The sequence below is a fragment of the Vanessa cardui genome, chromosome 7 (assembly GCF_905220365.1).
Source record: "Vanessa cardui chromosome 7, ilVanCard2.1, whole genome shotgun sequence".
Taxonomy (NCBI): domain Eukaryota; kingdom Metazoa; phylum Arthropoda; class Insecta; order Lepidoptera; family Nymphalidae; genus Vanessa; species Vanessa cardui.
Genome location: NC_061129.1, coordinates 5408407 through 5421204, shown reverse-complemented (window position 1 = coordinate 5421204; position 12798 = coordinate 5408407). Strand labels below are relative to the sequence as shown.

Here is a 12798-nt window from a genome sequence, read left to right as displayed (position 1 = left end):
AACTTTCACCATACACAAAATATAATTTTATTGATATATCCATGTTTAATAAATTGTATACATAACATCATCAAATATTATATTATAAACATATACATTTCGTTATACGTTACTTATTCAAACACAAATACAATATGAGATGTTATCCCCATTAATCATATGTATTAATTTAAAAACGTTTAGTCTCAACACTGTAATAATTTCCATTGGCATATAGATTTGATGCCTCTTTAAAGAAGCTCATAAACATAAGTTTTATTTACATTCCCACATTAAAGCAACATTAAGTCAGAGTTCATTAGGCCTATTTACAAAGTGGAATACAAAGTTGGAATGCATTACTGTAGTACACAATTTAGCTTGCAATTGGTGTATCTTACAAAACGTTTAACACATTTAGGAACATCGATTCCCTCATTTATACGACTATAGAATATTTATATAAGTTCTAAAAAATAAATATATTATATTAAGCCATAAAATAAATAAATTGCACATTAGAATTATAAAAATTTCAAAAAATTAACCGTTCCACGTACAAATGTTTGTTGCAAGCTGTGCTTACAAAATTCATTTAAAATTTATTTCATTAACATGCATTGAATACGAAAAAAAATTTCACCAAATATAATGTTATGTTTTTACTTAATTATGCTTTGAAAAAAATATCAAACCTAGGAATGTCTATGATTACTATAAGAATATATATAGATATATATGTATGTATATATGAACAGAATACGGTGATCACAGAATATTAGTATTAACAACATTTAGGCTTAAATTCGTGCATAAAATAAGCTTTAACCTTGAAAAAATATAAACATTGACAGCTTGAACTAGCAAACATTGAATGCGATAAGGTTTATAGATAACAATCATGAATCAAAGTCGCTATTACATTAAAATGACATTAATCCACAAATCTTTTAAACACTTATATGTGAATAATGACACTTAGAACATCGATGCACTTTCTACTATATAATTCGTATAATTGAATACAATTTAAAACATACTCTGCTTAACTATAGAGAAATTAATTCATTTAAAAATATAATTAGATTGATGTCAATTAATATTTTTCTAATATATTGATTAATTAAAGTAACAAACACCAATATGGGATCATTCTATTCTTTTTTTTGTATTTTTTTTGGAACATAGTTATTTCTTAGAAATAAGGTCAAGTTTGACAATTCCTTATCAATATACACCGGGTGGTAACAATCTCGATAAATTTATAATCTCTAAATTCATAAACAATTTATTCTATATTACACAATGTCATCAATTAGAAGTCATGTTCTATTATTTAAAAAAATAACACTATTATCAATTAAAACTTGGAAGGTACGTTATACGGTTAAATAACATTATAGGCAAAATACAAATTGGTGTTCTTATTTTAAACACCGATGGCAGCAACGCTTTCATCGCTGAAAGGATCTAAACTTCCTCCTTTGATTTTAGCTTGCATTATGTATAATTAAAATATTAAAACATTGTCAAAATTAACATCAGCATTTCGAAACAAACATGTAGACAAAGCATTTATTTTCAAAATCAGTCTCATTCGCATAAGGAAGTGATCACAGCACACACACTGGAAACTCGTTGCAGAAAAAGGGGCCTTGTCCCTCTCAACAGAACAATTATATTAGAGCACCTTGGTTGCTAACTTGCTATACTTAAATATGATAAAAATTTGCAACAGACCGATTGATTCTTATAAAAATATCAAATGTCTGGAAAACACGGAGCCAAGAAGACTAATAATATTAATTGGAAGTACACTTTGTATCACTATAAATAAAGTTGCTTTTATATATTTATATATATGTATATATATATGTATGTATTTAAAATTTTACTGCTATTAGTAATTACAGTAAAAAAAGAAATGTTAAAAGCATAGACTAGATGTGAAGATCTGTGAAAATTTACAGACTTATATGAATGTTTGTCACACTTCCAAAAATACAATTCATTTAAAAATGGCAGTCCCACAATGTATTTCTTAAAAAATATTACAAACTTGAGAATACAAAATAGTCATCGGTGTGGTCACTAGGCCGTAGAGATACAGTCGGTTACGTAATTTAAGAAACAGATATGATAATAAATTCTCTCTTGTCATAATTTTTATAAACTGAAATTAAAATATAAATATAAAGCGATAATGACACATTACCTCGTGCCCTCCGTCATCTGATGGCGGCGACACACTTTTTAATATTTAATTATCTACTATATACATATAAATATTTTAGATGCTTTTATAACGGGTGGTCATCAATAAGAAAGCGAGGATTCTACAAAAAAACGATTACGTAGGCGGGGTACTCGATCGTCGACGACCCGTCAGTCGAGCGACGCAAGCTCGGAGAAATAACTCTCTCAGGGCGGTACAAACGGGGCACCAGAGACATCAAATACGCTATAAAATCACATCGAATGAGCTATGAAATAGAAGAATAATTGCACTCCTAACGCCTCGGTCCATCCGGTCGGATCGACCGGGCCACATCCGCGTATTCCGAACCCAATCCGTAACCGTGTACAACGCGCACCGGTCGAGTCGTCGGGGCTCCCGGCGAGGCGGCGGCGCTCACAGGCGGGCGAGAGCGCGCGGCCGCATCGCCGCCAGCTCGCGTCACGGGCGCGGCTCCACCAGGCGCTGCACCAGCACGGCCACCAGCACGGCCACCAGCAGGAAGCCGGCGGCTATGAGCAGCGCCGTGTGGCGCGGCGACAGCGAGCGCGGCGCGCGCGCGCGGCGCGGCCGGGCCGGCGCCGGCGCGGGCGGCACGCACACGCGCGCGGCCGCCGACCACGCGCTGGCCAGCCCGCAGCGCACGGCCCCCACCCGCACTTGATATTCAGCGCCGTACTCTAACTCTTCCAGCTGGTAGCTTGTTTCGGAACCGGAGTATACCTACGATGAGATGGGCACATTTTAAAACTAATAAAGTAAGTAGTAATAAAATGTTGAGTAAAGTTGCAATGGCTGTTGCTTGCTATATGGAGACATTTAAACAAGATACTTCAACAACTAGCTCTTCATGGGCATAGGACGTGGACAACGTTCCCACTGCGTCTATTCCGTACAGACTCTGTGACAATTTGTAGTAAAAAATACATAGATTATTTACCTCTTTGAAAACGGTGTCTTTGCCCCGCGCACACTGCAGCACGTAGTCGGCTTCGTCGACGGCGTCCCACGAGACGAGAGCGCTGCGCGGCGCCTGCAGCGCCACGGCGGGCGCGTGCGGCGCGGGCGGGGGCGCGGCCGCCGTGCGCGCCGCCACCGCGGGCCCCCACACGCCGCGCCCGCCGCGCTCGTCGCTCGCTCGTATCCGGAACGAGTACGATGTCGCCTCGCGGAGCTTTTTCACCTTGCACGAATGCGCCGATCCTCGATATACTGGCCGGAATTCACGGGCGTCGGGTGGACGCATCTCGACGCAATATTGTGCACCCTGGACGCCGGCATCCCACTCGAGACGCAGATGGTTGTGAGCGGCTTGCGCGCAGCGAATTGTGGGCGGGGCGGGCGGCCGGGGTCTGGTCGCCGCACGCGCCTCCTCGGACCAGTCGCCGACGCCGAGCTCGTTGAGTGCCGCGACGCGCACTCGGTAGACAGTGTCGGGGGAGAGTCCTTCCACGAGCCGCTCCGGAGTCGGCCCTTCTGTGTCGAAAGCGGTGTCGTCGATTTCGATCCGATAACGGAGTACCTCGGCACCATGGTCGGCCGGAACTCGCCAGTGCAGACGCAGCGAGTCGGCGGTGGCTTCATGGCGCAGGCCGGCGGGCGCGGCGGGCGGAGCGCGCGCGGTCAGCACGTCTCTCACGGGTGACCAGGCTCCACGTCCCGCCGAGTTCGTTGCGCAAACGCGGAAGAAATAAGGCGTAAACGGTGTCAATTTCCCTACGTTACTGACCGTGTCCATGCCCCTGTATACTTCCGTAAAGCTATCGTCCACGTTCGTCGCGCTCATCTGTAAGCGGAAATCTAAAATGGGAGCACCATTGTTTGGGGGAGCCGTCCACTCGACGTGTGCACTACGAGGAGTCTCTAAAGTGACATTTGGCGCTTCAGGAGCATCAGGTGGTGCCGGCGCCGTCTTGAACCTCAACGCCGTTGAAGGTGGTCCAGCGCCTACCCTGTTGCAAGCCGTTACCCACATACGATATTCGCGACCTGGTAGCAGTTCTCGTACTATACATTCAGATTCTAGGCCAACATGCACCAAACGCACGAGGCCATCTGTATCGGCGAGTTCTAGTCGATATTCGGTTAGCGGTGCTCCACCGATACAGTCGGGCGCTCGCCAACGTACGGGCACAAGCGTCGAGCGTGGCGCACTCGCCATCTCCGGGGGACTACAGGCGCTGGGACACGTCGCTTCCGTCACCACGGTCTCGCTGGCCGACCACTCGCTCTCGCCGGCGACGTTCGAGCAGCGCACTCGAGCGCGATACTGCGTGCCGGGTAGAAGTCGGTCGCAGTGCGCCTCCCGATCGGGCCCCCGGTATGCGCAGCTGTAGCCCTCGCCACCATCTATTTCTAACGTGTAGGACTCGACGGCAGTGCCCCCGTCGTCCGTCGGAGGGTCCCATCTCAGTCGAAAAGCACGGGAGTGGATCTTGCCGCGGGGCGCAGGCCGGCCGGGTGGCCCTGGCCGCTCGGGCAATGTTCGGTAGGAGACTTCCGATGACCAAGGTCCCATGCCATCGGCTGTTTCGCTCCTTAAACGGAAACGATAATCGCTCGCTCGACGGAGTCTATCACAAACGTACTCACAGTCAGGGCCCGAGTAAACTACTAAATATCCGTGACCCTGCGATACGTCGTCCATTTGCAAAGTGAATTCTTCTTCAGCCTCACGTTTCCAAGCTAGAGAGAGAGACGTGGACTCCGCAGTCACCAGCACAGGCGGCGCGGGGGCGGGGGGCGGCGGCCCGGCCGTCCACACGACCGTTTCCTCGCTCCACTCTCCTCGGCCACACTCATTGACAGCAGCGATACGGAATCGATATCGTGTTTGCGGTTGTAGATTGTTCACTGTATGCTGGGGCGTTCGTGGACGCTTCAGTTCCGTGAATCCCTCGCCGGCGTCCATCTCCAGAATGAAATGTGTTATTCTCGCTCCATTGTCGGCGACTGAGGACCATCTTAACAAGACTGATGTTCGTGTTCTTTGTTGAACACGTGCCGGACTTGGTCTGTCGGGAGGCGCAGGTGGTGCTCGAAAAGTGGCTGCTTCGCTGGCCGCACCAGTTATTTCGCCCGCTCGAATTTGTAAGCACACTGAATACTCACAGCCAGGCCTCAGATCTCGAACCCTAAAAATATAAAAAGAAAAATTATCATATAATATAAATATATAGTATATATATCAAAATAAGAAGATACCGGCGAAATACTAACCGACATGACAATGACGAGCCACTGTAAATGGCTTTATATCTGCCACGGTCGCCCAATAAGAGATCATAAGTAAGCTCGACGTTGGGAAGTGTGACACCTTCGGGTAGTGGTGAATTCCACTGTACAAGTGCACTGGTTGGAGTCATATCACTGACCTGCAAATGACAATTAAAAATATATAAAAACATATTTATATTAAAGAGTATAAATTAACATACTATTAGGATTGTTAAAGAAAGTATACTTGCATTACTTGAAAATCTGATTATTACATTAAATGAGCTATTATTCACATATTAATTTAAATAACAAAGTATTTAATGATTCAACAAAAAAGTGTGATAAAATTATTCAGCCTGTTGTCATTAGCATTATGAACTATTTATAAAAATATAGATTGATTTATAAGTATGGGTATGACTTAGATTAATACCTGAGGTGTACGTGTGGCTGACAGCAGGTCAAGCAATGCTTGAGTATCGTTATCGTCGTCGCCCTGCACAGATGCCCCCGCCGACGATCCTTCCCCCTCTGACCATGCGCCGGAGGACGCACCACCGCTACCACCGCTTCGCCCATTTAACTCTTTTCGAGGTGATAGCGAAGGTGTACTTGCACCAGAGTTTACCTCTGTACAAAAATATTCACTGTTGTATTATATTCGATTATTGCTATTATATCATTTATATACTTGATCTTAATGTGAACTATATTAAAAAAAAAAATAGGTAACACTAGAGTACCACGGGAAAATTTCCATTATGAATTGTAAAAATTTTAATTTATTACAATAAAACCATAAAAATAAAAGCAATAAAACTGAATGCATTCAATAAACATAAATTTGTGTTCTGATAAAAAAAATTAAATAAACATAGACTTACCCATGCCATTATTCCTGTTATTATGTTTACGTTCTAATTTCTGTTTAAGTTTCGAATATTGGCGCTGGGTTCGTTCATCTTTTTGATACACTGGAGGAGGTGGTGAATGTTGCATATGGTGTGGAGGAACAGGATGAAAGTGAGCTGGATATCCACCACCATAATAATGTTGTGGACCACCAGCACCGTTTGTGGGACCCTAGAATATGTAATAATTCAGACTTGTTAATACAATTATTTTACACACAATTTTAACATACTGTAGTTAAGGCTTGCACCAAAATAACATATTCCATCTACCACGTAGAAATGTTAATTAATAGTGTACCTTAACAGTTTCTTTCGAAGAATTTTCTTCAATATTTTGTTGAGAGCCACTCATTTTATTTATCGCAATTTTAGTTTTAAACAGCTTTACATGCAACCAACATATAAACAAGGTACACGTCACAAGCCACGTCCACCAACTCGACTGATAATGTTCCAATGTAACACAATCATAAGGTAATATTTTATACAGCTACGATAAGAAGTCTCAGATGCGTAAGAAATAAAGACTCACATAAAATAGTCGGGTAATTTTATGTTTTCAAACAGTACACGTGTACTCATACGAATTTACAGAAAAAACGCGAAACAATCGATAAGTCGGCGGAAATCGTTTGCACAGCCGGTGAATAATTACATTGTATATTTAGACGCAGTTTTATACATTATTTGACATTCCCGTTTTATCGTCTAAAAAACACGAGTAACACTATTAAATTAATGTTACTTTTCACTTTGTTATTAAAATGACTACACAACACAATTGTATTTAATAAAAGCATATGCAATTATCAAAAGGAGGAATAATTCATTGTGATCATTAATTTTAGTGATAAGTTTTTCGAATATTATCTTAACATTTAAAATGACTTAATGATCATTTTATAATAATAAAAATACATCATTCTCATACTATTTATGTACACTTAAATGATACTTTTTACTGACGCTTTGAAATGTCAATTGTCACTGCATATTATGTTTGTCAAAATGACATTAAAAAACGTTCACGACGTGATTACTGTATGTTTTTTATTTATATAAGAATTATTAACATTAATTCCTTAAATGTACAGAAATATCAATTAAACTATAAACCTGATTAAAATAAAAATGTTAAACCAATCGCCTTAATCGTTTAAAAAAAAAACTTTCAAGCCGTCTTAAACAGATAGCTGTTTTTATCGTACTTATTAGCCCTGGTAAATGCACACTTACATAGTGATGCGGTGGTTGGTGATGCGGTGGTGGTTGATGGTGAGGCGGTTGATGATGAGGGGGTTGGTGGTGCGGTCCGTGATGTGGATGCGGCTGCGCGTGATGAGCCACTAAATAATGTCGCATTCCCTCATCCAATACTGGCGGCAACATTGGAGGCATCATCGTCGCTGAAGTAACAACTGGCATACCACCTAAAATTTATTCAAATATTAAATAAAATATATTTTACTGTTATAATTTCATATACTTAATTATCTAATGAACTATATAGTATGCTGCAACCCCAATTGAATATCTAGTAAAGCCAGTTCTACCCAAATCATTTTTAAAATGTTTAGACTTAAAAATAAATTCAAAGTTATAGCTTTAATTATTACGTTTGTCTGTAAATTTGGTTAAGAAAAATACCGAATTACCGGCCAAACTATACGGCCACTAGTTCTGACATCAGCGTCGCGTCAGTCGTTCCGCTTCGTTGCACAGTGCTTTATGAATGAACTTGTTTTGGGCATTCGGCGAAACCGCTTTTTATGAAAAAATCCGCTTTAAATTTGCGGTGGCAATGTTTGGAGTAGTTTTAGAATAAACTTGCCTTGCAACCCGACCGCAATGGTTTAAGCAATTCACAAGAATCCCGAAATAACCTTGATGCTCTTATTTTATGCAAGTAAAAGGGCCTCTTTAGTTGTCAGTCATAATTCCTTTGTTTCTCGAGTTCTACCTTTTGTAATTACCTAATTGCTCAATTTTGTAATAATAGACCTGTTTGATAGGTAATTTACCGTTCTCGTTATGAACTGACAGTTTTGGTTTTTGTTGGCTGCATGGACCGAACATGGATTATTATCCTAGACATTTACCAAACATTCTTCCACGATGGCTAGATTATAATTATTATTAATTATTATAATTGACTTGAATAGAAACATACAATCACGAATAACGTGATACATAAGAATAACGAATAAGATATGAAAGTCTGGTCCTTTACTCCAGACAGAATTTTATAGACGCGTAGAGTTCAACATTATCAAGATGGTATAAATTTAATGAAAAGTCTGTAGGAGTAAAATATCCTTTTTATAAGATAACGGATTTATGTCGTCATAACTTATAAAATCGTTATTTCTTTATTAAAATATTATAAGTACAAAGATTTAAATATGGTGAACAAAATGTTTGTCATATTAATAATCACATGATAATTAAGAATACTAGTTTTGTAAATGTCATCCGAATGTTTTATTGCTTAACGAAAAGAAACTTAATCGAAAAGTTTTAACAGGTAAATATTTAACAATAATTTTAGTATCGCGATTACTTTTTAATAATGTGTTTGTTTTTTTTGCTGTTGATTTTTTTTTGTATCATAACAATATATTTTAACCCATGTTGATTCTAAGGAATAAGGAATTTCAGCACCTGCAAAGTTTTTTCATTTTTTTTTTGCCTTTAAGATGTCTTGCAATAAAATATGTTTTGTCGGCCATGCCTGAGCTAAGAAACTACAGTCAGTATAGTACATAGAGTAACTTCTACCAGTCATTACAACAACCTGGCCACCTGCAAGTTCTTGCCCTGTCAATTCCATTTTATTCTATTGCCCGTTTTCCTTGGCCCCTGAACGAACCAACGTCGAAACTTACGTTCGACACCGGAATTTAGATTTCGTTAGTATTGGATTTTATTTTCAGCCTAAATCAAACACATCAGGAAAAAAACGCGGGATTGATTTAAAATACATTCTCTACAATATCCTTCAATGTAGACGACGCTACAAACAGTAAGTTTACATCGAAATAGAAAAATTTTAATGAATAATTTAAAACAATTATTTTTTTTTTTCATATTAAACGTACCGATGATTTAACAATATGATATAATTTACATACCATATTCGGTGTGCACGGCGCACACGTGCGCATGTTGAGGGTGCTGCTGGGGATGCGGGCATATTTCAGACGGTACGTAGTATGCCTCCGACGGGTAGTACTCGCCGTAGTAGCCGTCGGGCACACCACCCCCGCCCCCCTCCGCCACTCCCACACCCACCATTGCAGCGTCTAGCAGCGCATCGCACGCTGCCGCCCGCGACGCATCCGTGGCGACCGCGGCCCCGTCGTGCGTTTGTCAAACTGAAAGATAAACGTTCAAATTATATACACGTACTACTGTAACTGCGATAAGCACAAGAATGCGGCTTATCTTTGCTTTTAGGGACTATAAATTAAAAACGAATCCAAATTTTAGCTTTGTATCTCACGAGTGATTCAAAGTTATTGCCACCCTCACGACCTAAAATTATACATAACAGTACTTAAAAGAATGATGTTTTAGGGCTCTGCAAAGCAAGAGTAGTTGGAAAGTTTATTATTTTTCTTAAGCTTCGAGCAACGATTAAGCTAGATAATTGTGTACCTATCTATTAAACTAAACAGAACTAAAATAAAAGATCACATGATTAAATCAAAAATTTCCTACAGTTCTTGAAAATGTTGACTGAGCATTAAGTTTCTAAAAAAAATATTCAGCAGAACGCAATTAAGCTTATTATTGAAGGCAATATGATTTCGCCTTAGAATTCGATTCAGCTTTCGTAGCCACACACTAAAGGACAATGTTTCTAACTAAACTAATAAGACCTTATTTGTATATTTTTTTATAATCATCACACATATTCAAGTCCTACCGAGAAGAGAAGAAAGTTATTTTAATTATTATAAAATTTTATCAACAACGAAAATTATTCAGCATGTGATAAATTTACTAGTACTTAACTGAATAAGAAAAGTCAATCTCAATAAAGATCACCGCCTTACTGATTATAACAAAGGTTATAGAAATTACGAAGATTTAAATATCACGTGTCATTTACTGGTATAATAAAGTTGTGTTAATATTTATTAAACATAATATCAGGAATATTAATGTTTCGTCTGATCCAGGACTATAATGTTACCAGCTGCAAGTGTCACTAACCGTTATGGTCTAATATGTTTGATACATTATCTCTGAGAAAATCGATCATGAAATATAAGTATGCTCTACTTACTTATTTCCTCGCGTCTCGTATTGCCAAACAGAAGTCAGCAATGCGGGCTTGGCCATATTATTTTTCTAGCAATTTACGTAACATTTATCACATATGGGTAAAATAACTACGTACTTATTGATAAATATTTGAGCAATACTTTTTAACTTTCATAAATGATAATTATTTTAGGTACCGTATCATTTATTTACTTTTAGATAGTAAAGGTACTCAATGATTTACAATAATAATTGTTTAAATATAAAACTAATAGATTCGACACTTATTTTTTAATTAGCTAATTATAACTGATCCATGTACAAAAGATAGAATCTACAGTTGTAGTGTATAACAATTTTGTTAGCAGTTTATGATAAAGATTTTTATGGCATAATCTTATTTACAAATGTATGTATTTTTAATTTTATATACTTAATCCCATTAAGCGTCACAACGGCAATAGTGCAGCGCGGTTGCACAAGGTTCTTCGTCAAATCGATATCGACATCCGCGTGAGCGCATCGTGACGGCATTTGCCTTTTAAATGGGGTGCTGTCATGGCGCCTCACGAGTTCTGCGTGGATGCGCCCGTTATCTGTGTCAGTGATTGTGGTTTCGAACACCTTGTCGACGAGCATTCGCCACTCATGTCAGCTCGTATTGGAAACACTTGAAACATTCACTTGCATGTCTAAGCCAATCTCTATACAGATTTCTAATACACTTTGAGGATTATATAAAATAGTGATCGAAAAAAATCTTCTAAAATTTACTGCATTATATATTAACGAATTTCTAAGAAAAAATATCTGCACGGGATATACCGAGATGGTTTGACGTCATAGAAATAGCATGTGGTGTTGATTTTGTTGTATGTATTTAGAATTGTTTAATGGCGGGAAATCCAAGTTGTGCAAAAGGATAAATTGATATACGATGTTATTTTCACAGAAATTACTTATCGGTATGTTTATGCATATTTATCTTTATTTGAAGGTCTGACAAATAGCTACAAAAACTCGATAAGAATATGCCTACGGTTAATGAGGTCTTTATTTTTCCACTACTAGCAATTCGTCTCGACTTTACACGAAAATAGCCTGAATAAGCTTTTTATAATCTCGCATTTAATACGTTATCTAATACACACACAAATGTTTTAAAAGCAATTACCACATCGAAATATTTTATACAAAGTTACAAAAAATATTCATTCATTCAAATTTATTTAAATGGTATCATGAATTTTGGGAATTTGCTTGGTGGTGGCTTTGTTCAAGCCCATTAACACCATACACACACTCAAACATTCTACCAAGCAGCAGTGCTCGGTATGTTGTGCTTCTGTTTAAAGGATGAGTGTGCCTGTTGTAACAGGTACAATGAACAAACATCTCAACTCCTAAGGTGACGCAGGCATATTCAATATTAGCGCTAATATCTCTGGGCGACGAAAACTTTCCATCACGCCTATTTGCCAGTCAACTTACCTACCTGTACTACAAGAAAACGGAAAAAAAGAAAATTTTGCCAATATTGCTTTTATTTTGATTATCTTACTACAATTCGAAAATGAAATATGAAGCGGTCTATAAAAGCAAAGTAATCACTTTGAATGTGGGGAACTCCCCTTGTAACTCGAAACCAATTGTTGATAACTATCCAGGTCGTGTTGTAATCATAGCATTCTTGGAATTTGTATGATATAGTTCAGTAATTATGATATGTAAGATATGTACGTACATAAACATTAATGTTTAAAGTTGAAGTGAACATTTTTGAGTAACGACAGACTATTAACTACTTTCATAATTATATAGCTAACTAGTTGCCCGTTTTGGGGTTTAAGGGTTAGTGTTTTAGGGGTTGGTCGTTAAGTTTTAAGCCAATTTCCTTGGCTAGGCTTCAAGCTTGCATAGCAAATTTGTAGGACAGTGTTTTGGACATCAAGGATTGACAGACCGAAATACAGAGTTACTTTCATATTTATTATATTACTAAAGATGTTAAAAATATTACATTATGATGGTAAAGAAAATATTATTTAAATTTTATACTAAAATACAAACCAACTGATCATATATTTATATAAATGAATGATGCAGTACCTACATATATGATAATATAATTTATTGAATCGAATTACAAAAGGATTTACGTCATAATTTCTGAAAGAGATA

General features: G+C 38.5%; 1 protein-coding gene across 2 annotated transcripts in view; it reads right to left on the bottom strand.

Moving 5' to 3' along the window:
* Positions 1 to 11: 11 nt before the first annotated feature.
* The window catches only part of LOC124531190 (fibronectin type-III domain-containing protein 3a), a 44076-nt gene continuing 31289 nt past the window's right edge, over positions 12 to 12798 (bottom strand). Inside the window, exons 2-8 of one of the 2 annotated variants that reach the window (XM_047105678.1) lie at positions 9480 to 9722; positions 7585 to 7778; positions 6319 to 6517; positions 5868 to 6064; positions 5435 to 5589; positions 3156 to 5349; positions 12 to 2938 (exon numbers count right to left, since the gene is read on the bottom strand). In XM_047105678.1, coding sequence (XP_046961634.1) covers positions 2657 to 2938; positions 3156 to 5349; positions 5435 to 5589; positions 5868 to 6064; positions 6319 to 6517; positions 7585 to 7778; positions 9480 to 9642 — 3384 coding nt within the window. In that variant the 5' untranslated portion in view covers positions 9643 to 9722 and the 3' untranslated portion in view covers positions 12 to 2656. Of the gene's footprint in view, positions 2939 to 3155; positions 5350 to 5434; positions 5590 to 5867; positions 6065 to 6318; positions 6518 to 6646; positions 7217 to 7584; positions 7779 to 9479; positions 9723 to 12798 lie in introns of those variants that run through there. The other variant, XM_047105680.1, reaches the window with a different exon arrangement.